The sequence below is a fragment of the Acomys minous genome (genome assembly GCF_964271855.1).
Source record: "Acomys minous genome assembly, chromosome: 3".
NCBI lineage: Eukaryota > Metazoa > Chordata > Mammalia > Rodentia > Muridae > Acomys > Acomys minous.
This window is the reverse complement of record NC_140485.1, coordinates 113,118,591-113,137,979: the sequence shown is the minus strand read 5'-3', so window position 1 is coordinate 113,137,979 and position 19,389 is coordinate 113,118,591. Positions and strand designations below refer to the sequence as shown.

The 19,389-nt window shown below is 40.0% G+C and overlaps 1 protein-coding gene across 1 annotated transcript in view; it reads right to left on the bottom strand.

The window, feature by feature from the left end:
• LAMA2 (laminin subunit alpha 2) overlaps positions 1-19,389 on the bottom strand; it is a 588,770-nt gene that overhangs the window by 393,862 nt on the left and 175,519 nt on the right. Inside the window, exon 4 of the mRNA XM_084776810.1 lies at positions 7,797-8,039. Within this exon, the coding sequence (XP_084632936.1) occupies positions 7,797-8,039 (243 nt within the window). The remainder of the gene's footprint in view (positions 1-7,796; positions 8,040-19,389) is intronic.

Sequence of the window (19,389 nt, the reverse complement as noted above, 5' to 3'; positions counted from 1 at the left end):
CACAGAGGGGAGGCATGTCAGCATTTGGGTGCCCTAGAGGTTTTCTCCTGTGGCTGGACTCACAACGTAATGGGGGGATCCCTGTGGTCTGCTGCCTCACAGCCTGCAACTCCTTTTTACTGACTCCGGATCATTCTTTCTGACCAGTGGAAAGCAAATTCCTGCTGCGTCCTCTCGGCACTGATGATACAAAATTACTTTTTTTCTAAAATTAAACTCTAAAGGCTTTTTCTCCATGCCTCCTATGGCTTTCAACCTGGATAACAACACACGGGTTATCTCCCTGTGGTCCTCCACCCCCCTCCTCTGCCAGGCCCTAATACTTGATGCACTGTCATTATCACAGCTCACAGTGAGCTTCTCTGCTCCCTTGGGATTCAAGCCCAGCATGTGGAGTTAATCTCTTTCTTGGTAGCAGTTGAACCTTCTTATCACGGGAACTTGGTGCAGCCTTAAAGTCCCCTCACAGTGAAGCCGCATGGTAAAAATTTTTTTTCATCTTTTGAAAACCATGTAGAATATGCCGAGAAAAACCAGGGAAGGTAGTGAGTCAGGCGCTGGGGCAACGAAGTCCAAGTAAACAGCAGGCATGATGCGTCAGTCAAGAATCGGGTCAGAGGAAAAGCGAGAAGCCTGTGTGATGACTCAGTCAGAGGCAGTTACACACTCTGGGCACAGGGGACTGGCCTTTACTACATCAATGCTGAATTAACCTAGTTATGTTTCAACCCGACAGTGGTGTATTATATATCGGAAACCAGATTGTAGAACATCTTGATGGTTTGGGTGTGTCTTTAGACCTCTACAAATAAGTGACAATGTAATAACCCTACACTCATTGTATTGGACATGGGTCATTAGAAGATGATTTTCTACTTATATTCTGCCCTTAACTCTAAAAATAAAGAAATATTTGTGCTTATTTTATTATGTCTTTTTTTTGTTATAAAATATTCTCCTTATAACAATTGAGATGTAATCTGAATAGATTAAGTAAATAAAAATATTCTCCTTATTTTTTTTTTTTACTTCATGTTATATTTAAAGGATATTATGAAGGTCTGGGTAAAAATGATCAGTCCATGCTTAATCAAAAACATGCATTTCAGAGTTTAGGGAATATTTAGGCACTGTTGTTCCATGGAAAAGGTTATCTAGAAACATAATCTTATGAATGAATAAAAGGGAATGCACAAAAATATACATTACACTAAATGTGGAGTACAAGAGAAAGCTGTTTCTTTCATGATAGTCTTGCCTCAAACCAAGTCAATTTAATTATAAGACACCAGGCAAGTCCAAACTGAATAATAGTCTACAAAATGTTTTTTCAGCGGATCTTAAGATAGCTTTTAAATTGTCACAAATTAGAGACTATGAAAGAAACACAATTCTAGATGCAGTGTTGTCTCCTGAATTGGATTCAAGAAGAGAAAAACAGACCCTAATGGAAAAATTAACAGTGTCTGAATAAAGTCAGTACCTTAGTTCATAACGATGTGCCAATGAAGGTTGACTGTTTGACAAATGCATTGTGGAAGACATCATCTGTAGTAATAGCAGTGTGGAAATATGTCATGATTCTCTGTATCTTATAATTGTGTAAATGTAACACAATTCCAAAATTTAAAAATACATGTATGACTTTGATTCTGCTTCTAGTAGGTTAAATAACGAGGACCAATACTTCCAGTGACAAACACCAACCAAATGGCATAAAATACCCAAGAACATCCATTTAGGGCCATTTGAGAGCTATGAGGAGGATAGAAACTAATATCTAAAGAGGTGCTGATACACTGTGACGAAGCTAGGACTGCAGTGTGCTCCTGTCTCAGAGATATGGTGGAGAAAACTAAAAAACGCCTTTGACAAATCTGCTGTGTTAAGAAGGGCAAAAGTTAGATTCTGAAACTTAAAGTGGCCAGGATTTAGTAAATTCCATGCCTATTGGCTTGGTCTCCCAAGACAGGAAATCCAGGAATACATGTAACTGGAAATAGAGCAGCTGTTGTCAGCTTTGGCCCAGACTTTACTCATCTGAATGTCTCAGGGATTTAAATCTGCAAAGTGTTTAAAGATGATCCATGTTGCTATGGCGCGACAGGAGCATCAGAAAGGGCTTGCCAGAAGATCACACCTCACTCCTTCCATTATTTCCACAAACACTATTCAGACACAGTTTTGTTACACAGAGTAATCAGGCATGCACGTGGATACAGACACCATCAATAAGAATCAGCTAGTAATTGGGCAACAAAATATATCCATGAAGACCAGACATTGAGCTATCAAACAAAAACTTCAAACAATTGTAACTTTGTACTCTAGAAAATAAAGACACAATACTGATAGGTCCAACACAAATGACATTGTTAAATTAATGTATTAGGTATTGTTTAATATGTGTATTGTATGTGGGTGTGGGTCTGAATAGATGCCAGAGGGTATCAGGTGCCCTGAAGCTGGAGTTACAGGCAGTGTGAGCCTGGCCCAGGTGCTGGGAGTTGAACTCAACTCCTGTTTAAGAACAGTTATGTTCTCTTAACTACTGACCCATCTCTCCAGCTCCCTAAATTAAATGTTTAATAAATATAAGATTCAATGGAAAATTAATAACTGTAAACTCCTACTTGAAAATGAACCAAAGAAGTTCTAGAAATTAAAAATAATTGTAAACAAAGTTAGATCTCTATAGACAGTTTCAATAGATTTTACGTAGCTCTGGACAGAAATTAATACACTAAAATATTCCTTAATAAAATATCTACATAGATATACAAAAGAGAAAATGAACAAGATTACTGATTTCAGAAGTGAGAGACACAAGTGTTAAGGCATATAGTGAAAAATACGTCCTAATTTGTTTTTAATTGGGATTGCAGGAGAAAGGCTAAAAGAAGCAACGCTTGTGGAACCACTCACTAAATTATGTCTTGAATTGACAAACAACATCACTCTGCAGATGTGTAAAATGAAATGAAATCCCAATTTCAAAAATAAAGTGATATAACCCAGAGTAGCACTTCCCAACAGAACTATGAAAGGTCGAAGATGCTCTCATCTGTGGAAGCCAGTGTGGTAGTGACTTGTCCTGCATACCTGCTACATACTCGGGATGTGACTAGTACAGCTAAGCAAATTCTAATATGATTCGAATAAGCTGAGGTTTAATTTAAATAACCATAAATAGCTATTGATGTTAGAAACATGAAGTTGGAATGTCATAATCGTGGCACTGAAATTCAAAGGCAAATAGAGACCCCTTCAAGAAAGTCAAAGACAAGACACCTCGAGGAACAGTTTGGGTAGCTCTGCTCTCTACATCAAACAATGGAACTCAGAGAACAATAAAAAGTGAAAAGACAAAATGATTACATCCTTAAGATTCTCTCCATAATAATTATATTCCATAATAATTTCTATCAGGTATCTGTTTAACACTGAAACTTTGTGAAAATGAATTCACATATTGGTCTTCAAATTTAAAATTAACTTTTCAAAGGAATTTTCTAGCTCATCTTGTGGGTCACCCACTCTACCCATTTCCCTTCTGACCCTTATATCATTGCATTTTATTTACTAGTTAATATATTTGTTTCTCATACCTTGCTTTCATATCTATTGATATTTTAAATACAAACATCTAGAATGAAAGTTTAGAATTTATACTAAAGTGAACCTTTTTATAAGTAAAAGCTAATACATTAAGACAAAGAGTTATTTCATAGTCATTTGACATAGGATTAGGGTTGGTATTATCTAAAAATTATTTAGAATATCCTAAAATGTTATATAATATATGAGAGGGAGACAGGAGGAGCATGGGCCAGTAGTAGGAGATGGTAAAACATGAGCAAAGTACAATGTACGTGTTTATGAAAATGTCATAATGAAACCCACTTTTGTATGTTAATTTAGAAAACCAAAATTATGTTACTTTAAAATACAAACATACTTGGAAAATTTGCTATATTATGCTCATCAATTAAAGAACTCCAGTGTCTTAAAGATTAATTGACCTATTCAAGGTCCCACAAAGAGCTGGCCTCTAATAAGAACATACGCTTCCCTGTATGTGTGTGAGACCATGAGCTGTCGGAATCAGGATTCTTTGTAGAAAGAGGCCTTTTTTCCCCCTAAAAAGTAACATGTGTCGCAAAGGAAATGCTATAAAATGAAGAGAAAGTCTAGGAGAAGCCTGGATTTAAGTCTTATTCTTAAATCCTATCATTCTACTGTAAGTATTTTAGATAACCCTCTGTTCTATATTTCAACTTTGTGACTATAAGAAATAAAGTGACTTAAGGAGACATATACAGGGAAATCAGAATGACCTCTTCTTAGCCCTTGTCAGTGAGTGGCAGTGTAGAGGAAGGGCTGTCCTCCAGCAAAACAGCCGCCATCTTCATTAGATCAACTGTGCCTGCTGGCAAGCCACTGTCACCTTTGGGTTTCCTCACTATTGCCATTCTCCTTGAAGGAGGGAGTAAGGAGGGCCAGTAGACCCTCACCTCAGATTCTAGCTGTTCCTGTTAGCCATGTGTGTACAATTATGTCTTAACTGTAAGTGGCCTTTGGGTCCTCAGCATGCACTATGATAGATTACATAATAGGGGATGCTAATGGAAAGGGGGTCTGGTCTATAAGAAAACCATCCTGCCAGCTGAGTGAAGCTTTCCAGTGTGGTTGCTACAGAGTCTCCTCCCATGCTTCTGCAAGTAACTTCTCACCCATAATCTGCAATTCCAATAAACTGAGGTTTGGTTCCTACTGGTAAACTTTGATAGACTCATAGTAGAGTGGCGTGCCATTAGGACTTTAGGAAGTGGAAAGAGGTGTTGTCCCCCCGCCGTCTGTTCTTCTAGGGAAGGCATCCTCTATCTTTTCAGTGCATATTGCCTTAGCTTGTAAGGCTACAGCTAGTTAAAGAAACAAACGGGCCTTGGTTGATGCTTCAGTTTCTGCCAGCCCCCTGGCCTCAGGTCAGTTGACTCTGTTGGTCTTCTTGTGGAGCTCCTGTCACCTCTGGGTCCCTCTATCCTTGCCCTTACTCTTCCGTAAGACTCCCTATGCTCTGCCTAATGTTTGGCTGTAAGTCTCAGCATCTGTTGCATTCTGCTGCTGGGCGGAGCCTCTCAGAGGACAGCTGTGCTATTCAAACATAGCAGATTATCATTAGTAGTGGCAGGGGTTGGCTCTCTCCCATGGGGTGGACTTGACCTAGACTCGCTTCATATATATAGCCAATGGGCAACTTAGTCTTCATGTGGGTCCCCTAGTAAGCAAAGCAGATGCTGTCTCTGACGTGGACTCTCTTGCCTGCTCTTCGATCAGGAAAAACCACTGGCCAGGCTGCCTTGCCTGGCCTCAGTGGAAGAGGACATGCTCATTCCTGATGAGGGTTGATGTGCTGGGGTGGCCTCGGGGAGCTCCCTTTTTTGGAGGAGTAGGGGAGGGAAGGTGGGGGAAGATGGAGGGAGGGTAGGGCCAGGAGGAGAGGAGGGAGGGAGCTATGACTGGGATGTAAAGCGAATAAATAAAATAAAAAGAAACAAAAGAGTATGATCTGTGGATCCTAGATTTCAGAAAGAAATCACACAATATATATATATGTCATGAAAGTAGAGTGGTCCAAATGAAGGAAGCTGATGAGGAAAACATGAGCTTAGTAGCCAGTAGTAATGCGATAGTGAGGAATAAATTCAAAATGTATTATATATCTGTATGATGTCTCGATAAACCACCCCCCCAAAAAGCTAGAAACAAAACAAAACAAACAAGCAAACAAACATGATGTTTGTTCCTGTTGGCAGGCTGAATTGACGTAAATGTCCAAAACCATCCACGGTACAAGGCAATCAGGAGGAGGGGCACTCATACAACTGTGTGTTACATACGTATTGACCTAGGATACTTCATACTGCTCAACCAACTTCAGAATTGGACCATTTCTTAAAAGGAAAATAACAGGTTGGAACATTAGATAAATTATTAGTCCTAGTTAAAACCTGGAACAGATTTTTAAAAATACAGTTCAACTCACATGCGCATATTCTCTCTGTTCACTGCACTGGTCTCTCTTTTGGACAAACTGTCCATGAATTGGCTACCTCTGGGCACAAAGCAGGTTGAACTCCTTGTCTCCGACTAAATCTTTGCTCTGTGCACCATTTGGACTGGGTTCTCCTCCACAGATGTTATTATTGTTTAGACATAGAATTTGAGATAGAGTAAGGGTACTGTTTTGAATTTGTTGGGTTAAATTGCCAAAGAGGAGTCTGGTAGACTTGTGTCAAAATTCAAACTTCTTCCTCAGAGGTACTTAGAGGCAATTTGGATTGGCTATGGTGAGGATAGTACAATGGGAATGTGGGTTTTCAGGAACTCTGTGTAAAAGACAATATGATCCTTGGTTATAGCACTGGGGAGAAAATATCAGACATGGGAACAGACCACCTCCCACATAGCAATGGTTCTGTTTTGACCTTGTGATGCTGTAAAAATGATATGTATTCAATAGAAATATACTTTCCATCTGGATCTTTTCCTGGGCTAGCAGTATGTAGGACATTTCCTTCCTGTGAGGCCTAAGAGCCTTAGCTACAGCTCTCCATCAGCTCCGTGTCACGAGAAACAAGAAGGTACTGTCCTGCAGGCTGTGTGTTTGGGGCATTGTGCTTTCACATCTCATGTCTTCAAATTGCTCATCTCTGTCTCCTGCTCTCACATATCCACACTGTTTTAGTTTCAATAGAGTCATCATCAAATTGCATGAGCGAGTCAACCCTTGGTTGTGTTAGATATAGTTGCTCAGGCCAGACTGGTAGAATTTTTATGAGCATATGTAAGGTAGGTTACAAAAAACTGAGATGGCTGGTAGGTCGGTCAATTAAATATAGCCACTTAAAGATATTTTTATCTTGTGATGGATGTTTTAAGATATAAGTCCATGGGTAGCTCTAAGAGCAACAATGCCCCCACGTTCATTTTAACACAAGAGAACACGTTAACTCTCTGTAGGGTTCCTAATTCATGGAATATGAGGCACAGGAAATTTAGGGAACCAGATCAAGAACTCAAAACTAGTATCATGGGAGTCATAACTTAGATCCATGGCTTAAAAATAATGAGTAAAAACTACAATATCATCTCTAGGACCACACCAAACTAAAACAACAAAACCAGTACAGGGCAACTGAACACTCTTGAATTCTGTATGTTTGCATGTAACTGAGAATGTAAGCACATGTGCATGACCTTTCAGGATGATTTCGCCAAAGGCATCAGGTCATACTGTGGCCCTGCATGGTGGCTGCAGAAATGTCCACAAAACCTGACATGATTTCTTTTTACATTTCTTATGTTTTTGTACTGCTTTGGGTTTGTTGTTGTTGGCTTATACTTTTGTTTGCTTTGTTTTGTTTTATTTACAAATCCTCTCCTTTGTCTCTATCCTCAGGTTTTACGTGCATGCTGTAAGCTTTCTTTAGGTCTCCAGCCTTTCTCTAGTAACCAGCACCTGTCATTATTGGGAAAGTCTCTTCAGCTGTAAAATCAATCTCTGCCTTCCCAGCTAAACTTGTTCCCTTGTCTCTGATCTTTATTGGGGAGAGGAGACACATGAAGGTAGTTAACATTCTAATCACCTTGGGTTTTCTTTTTTATTTAATAACACATTTAAATCTACTTCTGCTAAATTCCATTTTAAAACCTCCCTGACATTAATTACAGATATGTTCATGTCTTCCTGACAGAGCTATTTTACAGTATTTAATGCAGCTTCTCCATCTTACCTCTCCATTTTCTAAAGGGTGGATCTTGGAATAAAATGAAGTGCAGATGACCTCATCGTCCTTGGCGTAGGATGGCGGTCCAGTGCGGGGATAGATATTGTAGAGGGTCAGGCACTCTGTGTCTGTCACTGCATGATATTGCCAAGGCTTGTATTCCACATTATCCAGGGAACGTTCCAAAATCCAGTTTCCAGGCCGAGGGGAGTTGGCTGCTTTCACGATCACGTAGGCAATCTGGAACACCTGGGGGTGAGTGACAACAGCATGGCTTTGAGTTCTAAGTGCTCTCTCTTAGGTATGCCAAGTAGAAAGGCAGCCGCTACCTAAGAGTTCATTGCAGACTTTGTTTCGTAACTCAATTGTGTTCTGAAAAAATAATTTTAGTGCTGCATGTTCATATTTAATAGCATTTTGCTGAGACAAGCTGTGTCATTTTGACAAGCATGACTTGGAAAGCAATGAGTTAAGAGCAGAGGTCTCTAACAGCTCATTAGCATTGTGTTGCCTAGTTTGAAATGTTCTCTTATAGCATCAAGATGCAAAACACTGCATACCAGTTTTCTCACCTCTATATTAGAGTCAAGAAACTAGGTGCTAAAAATAAAACATGACTCTTTAAATCTACTTAGTCCTCCAAGATGTAGACTTTGCCTATGACATCAGAAACCACATAACAGTTCAGGGGCACATTCCTGTGCTCAAATCGTGGGTCCAGCATTAGTGCAAGCCTAGGAAGATTATTTTTTCTACCTGCAGGTTCATTTTCCATGAATTAAGGTCAAGAATAAGCACATCCCCAAGACACCACTGGATTAAATGGAGAATTGTACACAGAGTACCTGGAAAAGCCCTTGGAGTAGATATCAAGTAAGTGTGGAATCCTCTGCATCCCCACAGAGAAAATATGGAGTAGATTTTCCAGGGACATGTAGAAAAGTGATTGAAACTAGAACATATTAAGATGGGTTTCTCTGTGCCTTTTCTTTATAAGAAGCAGGCCAATAATGACAAGGTAAATAGGAGAAAGAGGGCAGAGGAAGCAATGACCTTCTACCTTCAAATCTGCATACAATTTAATGAAAGGGAGATGGGGGAGGGAATGAGAGAGAGAGAGAGAGAGAAAGAGAGAGAGAGAGAGAGAGAGAGAGAGAGAGATCCAGAAAATAATGTCCAGACATTATAACATGACATTTCTGGGTAGTAGCCTAGGAAGAAATATAGATGCAGCCTAGATAAAAGTATCACCCTCTAAAATGGAAACAACAAGTGAGTGAAAGAAGCAGTAAAGTGATACGATGATTTCTATTGATAAATCCTATACCATATAGGGGTCTTGACAGCTATAAGGTCTGGATAACAAACCAGGTGATCAGTCTACCCAACAATGTGATTGAAAGCCCTGCTGTGTCATAGAAGAAACCCTGAAAAGAACATCCTAGAGAAACTAACTTGACCATTTGAGATCCATGAAGTCTCACACAGTATCTGGGTGATACTTATAGAGAAGGAATTTTAAAATACAAAACAAAAAAATTGATATGGAAAGGATAATATAGGACAGAGCTATTTCTGGAAGATGTTTCCTTGAAGGTGGGCACACCATGTGTGCTGAGGAAACACAATGCCTCAAATGGTCTCAATTAGAGCTGGTATGCACTGGCTAGGCAACGCTGTGGGAAAGCTGCTGGCTAAAACGCTGAATTCCTTCTGCTGGAAAAATGACTACTGTCCACCCATTTTAAGGTCATTTCTTTCTGGAGGACATCAGGCTAAACCCAGCAAGACAAAGAAGAGCCAAGATGTCTATTCTGTTCAGAAAGGGCTTGTGCCATTTTCTTCTAATGAATGTATATAAATGGGAAATATTTATGATGGATCCCTCCCTCCCCTTGCCTCTGTGTGTGTGTGTGTGTGTGTGTGTGTGTGTGTGTGTGTGTATGTCCAACACTGATGTTGAGAATCTTGCTTAACTACTCTCCACCCAGTTCATCAAGGCAGAATCTTTCACGCAACCCAGAGCTTACAATATGGCTGATCTGATGAACACTTTGCTCCAGGGTTGTCCTGTATCTGCCTTCAATTGCCAGACTTAGCAGACTCCCATGCCCAGCCAAATTGAACTTCAACCCTCACATGGAGTGGTCTCAGCAGCCCTCAAGCTTACATTTACTGTAATTCCAGAGACACAAATATCTGCGCACACATACATATAAATATTTGAAAGTGCTTACATGTTTGGGACAAGACTGTGCATAACCATGTTACAGTTATCTATTTTCAGGATGAGGACTCAAGGAGAGGTGGGACATGAGGACGCTTTCTTCACCTCATTATTCGGTTACATTAACTTGTATTAATATATATGTCTTACTTACTAACAAAATTATTACTATTGTTGTTATTACTATTTTGTGGTTGAGTGATGTAGACCCAGAGCCTCTTGCACACTAGAACAAACTACCATAGCGCTGACTCTAGCCTGAGTTTCCTTTCATCTAACTTGTCTTGGCTTGCCTAGATCTTACCCAACCTGAGCACAAGGACTGTATTTACCATGGGTCCCTATGTCATGACCCATTATCCATGGTAGTTGCTGTTTCTGAACTCTTAGGTGTCGCCCTTAAGGGATTATATCCATTGAAGTAGACCCTAATCAACCATCCACCACGTGAATTGCCTATGAGGAAGTTTGTGGGACATCTCAAGTGACCCCTTAGAAGGACTGTAAAAGAAGAATGCCGTCTACTGCATGGTTATGAAGCAGTCTCTCTGTAGCTGTCTGTATGCCCAAAGCAGCCCCGGCAGGCCTTTAAACAATAAGAAAAGAGAAAAACTAAACTGTGAGTACTCAGAGGACTGGGGCTTTGATGTTTACATTATTTTAAAAACGGTATCATGTTTACTACAATATTTTGATATGGTGCAAATTCAGCATTTATTACATGGAGCAGAATAATCAAAATCACTCTAGCATCTGTGTCCCTTTTCTTCATTTAGCTCTGACTATTCCTGTTGACAGGAGCCTGAGTCTCAGCCAACACAGCGGCAGACATGACTTGGTGGAAGCAAGGCGTACATTTCTCTCTCCTGCTCCTCTTACTCAGCCTTGATGGTCTAAGAAAAGTAAGTAAGCTCTTTAACATGCCACTCCCTAGTGTTTCTTTCCCAAAGCCAACCCAATGAAGAGACTGTGAAATAAGGAACACAACGTGCTGGCTCCCCTTCGGAAAGGAGAATGTATCTGCTGCACAAATATTGGAGTTGGTAGCTTTCTTTCCAGAAAAAAAAAATGTGCAGAGATCTTTTTTAAGATATACAAAAATAAATGATGATAAAACATATGAGAGATCACAGTTAGTCCATAAGAAAAATAAGGATACACGGATGTTATAGATAAGGGCACGTGGAGGTTATAGATAGGGGAGTTTGTTTAGCAAACAGCTCTCGGCAAACAGATAGAGGGACAGGCCATCTTCTCCTAGGGATGTGATATAGATTTATGATTCCAGAGCATCTGTGTTGGCTCTGGAATAATAGATGAATACTTTTTAAACAAAATATCTCAGAACCTCATTCTATAATTCAATATAACAGCCAGTATCAAGCGCCATGAAAAAGCAGTCACTACCTTTGAAAATATCAAAAGAGCACCATTTCAAAACAATATCCTTCTTTCATTTGTTTTCTATGAACTCTTCTACATCCCATGCAACATTAATTAAGCTTGTTGGCATGTACTATTATAAATAAACTTCTTAAAGTGTTATAAATGGCGTTATTGAAAAAACACAATGAATAGAAGCATTCTTTGAAGGTTTCAGAGAGTGAATGTGAAAGTTTTAAGAGATTTTCTTAAGTACTCCACATTTTCAATGTCTCGAACAGAATAGCTCTTTAGTGTTGTCTGTGCCATTTTTATTAACTGTCTCTTGTGTTTTCAGTAGTGTTAATACTGTGTTCCTGGGGAACAGAGGCTCAATCTGTTACAGTGGGAAGCTGTAGCAAGGAAAGCAAACATCTCACTATTTTAAGACCTACTAAGCGCCCCTTTCCCCCTGGCTTCAATGACCATAACATATCCACATGACCTGCAATTGTTCTTTATTTGTTGGTTGGTTATTTTGTATTGTCTTTTGTTCTTTTTTGGTTGGTGTTGCTTTGGTTTTGGTTTGCTCAATTTTTATTTATTTATTTATTTATTTATTTTACAAACTTAGTGCCTGGAGAAAAGACTCAAAATAAGTTTTGAAATAACACTGAATATCTCAAATTTTCTGTAATAAAAGGAACTTTCTAGTTTCTACTGTGCTTGCCAGGCTCATTCAAACATGTAGCAGACAATCCTGTAATTACCTTATCTGTTACAGTGTAGAACTTGATGTCCTTTCTCCAGTAATTGGAGTATTGCTGATGCTGTTTCATGCAGCTGGCAAAAGGGACCCTTCGGGAGGACCTCTCAGCCCAAGGATGATTAGGACACACAACGAGGATCCCAGCAAAATATTCTTCTGTGCCATGGCCAAAATAATGAGATATCATACCATGTTACCTCAAGAAAGTAACCTGGGACTTGGAGAACTCTGGGTGCTGCCCGGTGCTGGTTAACTGAGCTCTCACATACAAGCTATAAGGTATGGTGAGCACTGAACACGAGCTCCAAAGTGTGTGTTGCAGAGGGCTTTCTTTAAGAATGACTTCTAAGACCTGCACAGTTCTCCTTTCTCCTGGTACCTTGATCCTCACAAGGATGCTACCAAAAAGTACTGTGTCTGGTGTATTCTAGACAGTTTGAGCATCCCTTCTAAACAGTTTTTTAAAAAATCAGGACAAGGGCTGGAAAGATGGCTCTGCAGCACCTGTTGTGCACTGAGGACCAGAGTTCTCATCCTAGTACTCACATAACAACGTAGGCATCATGCAAATGCTGTAAGAAAATCTCCAACATGCTCTTCCCGCCTCTACATACAAATAGGTGTGAGTACCTACCCCTCTCATACACACACACACACACACACACACACACACACGCACGCACGCACGCACGCACATGCACCCCCCCACACGTACACAACACACAAAAGAATAAAATTAGTGTGTGTGTTTTTTTCTAAAAAGAACCAGGGTGAATATGATGCCTTCAGAATGGAACAAGATCTTTTCTTTAAACTCTTCATAAAGGGCAAATAAATCAATTAAGCCCCTGGCAGGAAGGAGCAGTGCAGTTCCTTCAGGGAGGACTTGACCCAACTCAGTCTCCTCTGAGTCTTCTTCCCTTGTTCATTACGAGATTAGCAGGTGCACGTCTAATTTCTACCCTAGTTTGCTCACTGCTTCCTTCCCCGCACTGCTGTCCACTGGAGAACTATAGCCAGCAGTTGCCAGCAGGGATCTCTGCAGATGCTAATACCTACTTTGTCCATGCTACGCATCTTAACATTTCTAGCAGCTGTGAAACACTCTCAATAGCACAAGAACTCTATTTTGAAAACTCATCTGTATTCCTTGCTTTGAGACACTCCATGAGTCCAATTGCGTTATTTGTCCATCTTGTTTTAGAGTGATAAGTGTGGCCTAATGTCAAAACCAGAAAGGATTATCACAAGTATGAATTCCCAAGTTTAGGGAAGAATATAAAAGGCTCAAACAGCTTGAATTGATGGGCACAGTTTGTGTGACTGTCAGTTGTTTCATCTTACGACCATTAAAGGTAAATTAAGTAACAAAACTAAATCCAATAATAGCAAAGAGGAACGAATGAGGAAAACTCAACCTTTTACAGGAAGAGTCATGAAAATTGTTGAAGGAGAGCAGAAGCTATAGCCCAAAGACCTCAGTGGCTGCTGGGAAAGGGCAAAGCCTTGTAGAAGGAGAATTGACAGAAGCAGAAGCCTAGCGTGGGCTGAGTATGTAAACTCAGTGCAAGACTATGTATAACACAGATGTAATAACACGTTTCTCCCACCTACAGCACATAGGATCAGGTTCTTACACATACAAATGTCTGTGTTATCTCAGACAAATTATACCATGTTTCTCTAAGAAGACATTAGTACATATGTTCTGGTGATGGCATTGCGGAACTCAAATTTAAGTCAGACACCACGTTTAGAAGGTTTTAAGTGAGGCTTTAAAGGTCAAAACAAAAACCTTATCCTAAAAACAACCACAGCCATTATATTCTGGGAGAGTTGTGCTTTTATTTATCTATTTAGTTCACTCAGGAAAGCCAGAATGACATAGCAGGGAGCTTCAGAGGAGTGTACTGGTCCATGCTTTCAGTCTTCAGACAAACTTATTTCTAATAATTCCACATACTAAAGTGATTTGTAATTGTCACTCATTATACTGTGTGTGTAGGCCACTTATGGCTCCTCCTGCATCTGTGTGATCATTGCTGAGCATGAATTGATTGAAGTTGCAGGTAAGCAGGTGTACCATTCTGCCTCAGGGTAAGTGGCTCGGCCAGGTCACAAGAGGATCAGAAACACTCTGCTCTTAATTAAACCAGATGCTTAATATGTTCATATTGCACTCATGAAATTACTACATTTGAAAGTGAATGTATCACCACCTGAGATTTTCCTAAGACACAGTAATCTGACTAGATGATGAATGACAATTCTGTGAAGAGAAAGATTGCAATTATTTGTTGAAATTGGATTTTTTAAAATAAAGGGTTTAAATCAGTGGGTAACTTTTCAACAGACAAGTCTTGAAGAACTTTGTTGCCTCATTCTACAAGAAGCAAACTCTTTTCCTCTAGTTGAAATAAACGAGTTACTTTTCAGCTCTCTCCATTAATATACAGTTAGCACAGAATTCCATACAGCAGCATGCAACTCTATTTATTTCATTAGAAATACTAGATAGATCCCGCCCCCCAGGTTTGGACAAGCTTATCATAAAGTTACCTTCTAAAACATTAAAATCTGAGTAACTAAGAACACATCAAAATCAAAGTACCCTGAGTGGAAGGATACACTTTCAGATGCCAAGAGGCTCTGTGGGCTATGATGCTATTAGGCATGGCCTGCTTCTCTTTATCATAAAGGCAGATCTACCCAAGGACTCTATTTCTACCAGTGCCCATAGATGGCCATTGGTATCCCCAAAGTGGAGACACCACAACATTTCTATAGTATGTTAGAAGCATGGCTCACCACCTATGTACTGGTCATAGTGACACAGAACAACTCAATTAGAAGTGTAAGATGGGCCTTTGTCAGGGACTGTGGTCGTGTGCAAACAAAACCACAAGAGGCAGCAAAGGGGGAAGGAGTGTGAGGCCCTACACTGGGCAAATTATGGGAATCCTCAAATAAGTAAATAAATAAACTTCAAGGAAGCTAAAAAGGATAGTTTATAGATCAGGAGAGACTTGAGAGATTTATCCAAATAAATGCAATGTGTATCCTCATATGCATTGCAGTGAAACTAGGCAACCATCCAAAAAGAAACTACAATGAAGTCTGGGTGAGAATTCGTCCTTATTAATATTAATATTAAACAAGTAGAAATATTTTGCATGATCATGGTTTTACTTACTAAAAAAAAAAAAATCCCCAAAAAACCAAAAATCAAGTTTCATCTTTCAGAGACATAAAAGGAAGCAACCATCTAGAAAGAGATGTATACATTTGGTTCCAAATAATCTCGAGGCTCAGTGTTAGATGTGGCTGAACAGGAGTGCTGATGGGCTTACTAAATCAGTGTGCTTGCTGTACAAGGGTGTGGATCTGAGTTCAAATCCCCAGCAACTCTGTAAAAGTCAGGCCTGGCCACAAATGGAAATGACTCCCTGGCTGGTCGGCCTAGAGGAAACAGTGAGCCTCAGGCTCCCTGAGAAGCTCTACCTCAAGGAAATAGCAGGAAACAGGGGAAAGGAAGACCCTAGTGTCTTCTTCCTGCCTCCACATGTAAATACTAAAGGACACATATCTTCACACACACACACACACATGCACACACACAAACATACACACATGCACAGACACACAAACACACACACATGCACATGCACACACACATGGACACACAGACAGATACACACACATACACACATGCATACACACATGTACACACACACACAAATAAAAATAAGAATAAAAAAATGACATGAAGGAAGCCTTGAGTTAATTCTTATAAGGAATGTGCACTCAGTCCATCCACACTCACGCTGTTCTCTATGCTTTTGTTTATATTTGGGTTTTTTTTCACAATTAGAATAAAAAGCTTACTAATATATCTCATTTTAATAAACAAATATTTCTCTTTCACACAACAGTATTACCACTGGCAGTAATTTAGTGCTTGTTCCTAAAGTGCAAACGTTTAATGCATTTTCTTAATTACCTTGATAAATTAGCTCGGCATTTTCAGTGACTGTACTGCATTCAGAGACCAAGAAACGTGTTTTAAGAATTATCAACCCCAATAGCATTGTCGCCTGTAAGGTCTCAAAGTTTTAGCCCAGCCTTAATAAAACTAGCAGCAAGAAGAAGTAGAATGCAAATTGGAGGGAACACAGTCCCCCCCTCCCCCCACCTTCCCCACCCCCGCTTATTAACACATCCGGTCGTCCATGCTTCATTAAGTTGCTATCATTTTTAACAATGTTAGCTGCGGGGAAATGCAGGCAAGCATTTTTCTTGTCTCTAGCAGTGGCCTCGACATCTCCTCTCTGTTCACGGGCTCCTTTCTCATCGGAAACAATCGACAGTTTCAAACCATTGACCTGCCTCCTGTGAGGAAGCCACTGGCTCAGCATGGCGTTCACACCAGCTACTGGTAAAAGAGCAGGTGGGCCGAGTTGTGCGCAGAGCATGCCCTTCCGGTCAGTGTAGCCCTCAACGGAGAGCAATATTGGTGTGAGTCACAGACAATCAAAACTGTGACCGTTTAAAGCTTGCCTTCTGAGAAGTATTCACCCTGCAGAACTGCCGGGCCTTGCCTTGGTTTTTGCGCTTCTACAGGGAGCAGGATAAGGACAGCCTACGTGTTCTCCAATAGTGACATTACAGAGGGAATGAGTCACTATAGTTCAGAGCATTTGGGGAACAGCGGGAAAGGTCTGCACTGATGAGAGGAGTTAAAAATTGAGTGTTATCGGCACAGTACGAAAAAATCAAAGACAGTGGAGACTTTCTGATGTTCCTTCATGATTGCTTCCCACCAGCCAGTCATGCAATACTCAGCCAATTTGCCTATTGCAAGTGAAACAGCACAAGCTATTTTCAGGATTATTTGTTTTTCTACTGTTGTCTTTCTTTACAGAGGTCATAAATTAAACGTTGTCCCTATTTAATTACCTGCAGCTTGAGAATCACCAACCAACTCTAGTATAAGCAACTCTAGACAGACACCAGAGACCTGGTTGGAAATTATATTACTTTTCTCCACCTTCATGTTCTTTGAAATATCTACAGATTTTCATTACGCTTCTGTTCTCCAACTTTCTGAGTCTTTCTTTCTCTTCGGAGACAAAGGGGGTATTTAATTTCTGAGCATGGTGGCTCATAGCTGCAATCTCAGCACTTGGGAAATTAAGGAAGAAGGATTGTCATGCATGTAATCTTGGGCTATACAATAAAGTTCCAAGCAAACCTGGTAAATATTGAAACACTGCCTCAAAATAAAAAAAGATATTTAAATTTTAGTGGATTTTGAAGCTACATCGTACCTTGCTAATTCAGCTCTTTGGCTTAAAGGGAAAGTACACAGCCGAAAATGCAGTACCTAAAGGGCAAGTGTACCCCTGCATTGCACTAACAAGTATGGATCCCAGACCTAGAGGATTCCAGAAGACAGCACCAACCTGGGTTCTCACTAAGCCCTGGAGAGACAGCTGTGGTGGGTCCTTAGTTTAAGTTTTCCAAGCAAAAGTGTCTGAATAGCCTTTTCTTTGCCTATCTCCCAATTGCCTTTTTTCTTTAAGAAAAATAGGATTCAATGACCACTTTTTGGCAGCATTTGGGCATACATAATTTTGTTTCTGCTAACAAGAACTCTTTGAGATAAGTAATAAATGAGAATAACTTTTTTCTACTTTAGTATCATAACCAAAGCTTTCTAGTGCAGGCAAATGGGAACTAGAAAAGAAGAAAATGAAATCTCTGAAAGTAACATGAGAATAATTTCTAACCGAAATCTTTCCATATTGGATAGGATTATCTTAAATCATGGCCATAAAGTTCCCCCCAATAAATAATTTTGGAGATTTTTTTTTGTGGTTCAAGTGTCCTGTTTTGAGCTTTCTAACATCCCTAGACATAGTTAATTTGTAGAAAAGTCCTATACTCAGTTCCATCTAAAGTAATATAAAATATGACTCTTGAATTGTGATACTAAAATCATTAACCACCCCCCCCTCCCAATTGAGTCCAAAAGTTTAGAAGCAAATCTTTAAAACAGCAACACTTCTCTGGGATATTGTAGTATTTCCCTTGGCATGGAAACAAGCTTTGATTCATATGTGAAACCTGGGGCAGGAATCATAATGTTAGGGCATTGTGAACAGTCTGGCTCACACCAGACAGTAAGGTTGCAAGACTACCATCATCCCCAGCAAAGAAAAGATGGCAGCAAGCCCATAAATATATTTGGAGAGAAAAATAACAAATGGAAATACAGCACAAGTCTCACTGTGGTGATATAAAGCCAGGACTCTGTTCAATGGAACACCCAGCAGACAGCTGAGAAATGACTAAACCTAAGGAGGATGAAAGATGGAGACACAGCTTCCATGAGCCCTGCCTGCCCTGCTGGCAGTCACTGTAGGGTGGGCATCACTTTGGTGCAATAAACACAGGCAGTCGCTGAAACACATTTTACATGAGTGTTGTACCAAGTGTTGTAGCATCCTTCCTCACTCAGCATCTGACATCACTAACAGCATACTGACAGAAGTGAAGCTGTGTAACTACCAAAGTTCTCCAGTTAATCCTCTTCACATCTGGATAGGAAATTCTGAAGTTTGAATATGTGTGGGGGAAGGTCATAATTTCAATTGCAGATGTGGTTGATATGGACATTGTAGACATGTATTAGTGCCTAAGGGATAACTGCAGATCAGGCTTTGAGAGCGGAACATAAATGAAATTACTTAAATATGAAGAGGGTACATTGGAATGGCCTTATTCTTGGTCAACAAAAGAACATTCAAATATGGATTAGGGTGACTCCCCAAATAAGTATGGTAAGAAGGACCATTATACATGAAATCAAATCCACTTGGCGAATACTAGGCTCATTTTTTGCTTTCTACGGTACCAATTATAGAATCTGCAGCCTCAAATGTATACAGAATGGTGTTTTAATTAGTTTCCTAATCCACTTGTTCTGCAATTATTGAATAACACATTATTTACTGTGGCAGCCTATAGCCTAGCTGTTGAAACGCAGGGATAAAGTCAAAATCCTTTTCTCAGTGGAGTTATGTTCTAGAAAAAGAAGCAGCATGCCAGAGCTGTGGTAGAGCCCATTGACACGGTTTTCAGAAGCCAGTGTGAGCATCCCTCATCAAGGGATATTGCTGGAGGTAGTGTGCCATTAGCCACTGTAGGAGTATTTGCCTCACTGGGGAGGGGGGGAGGGG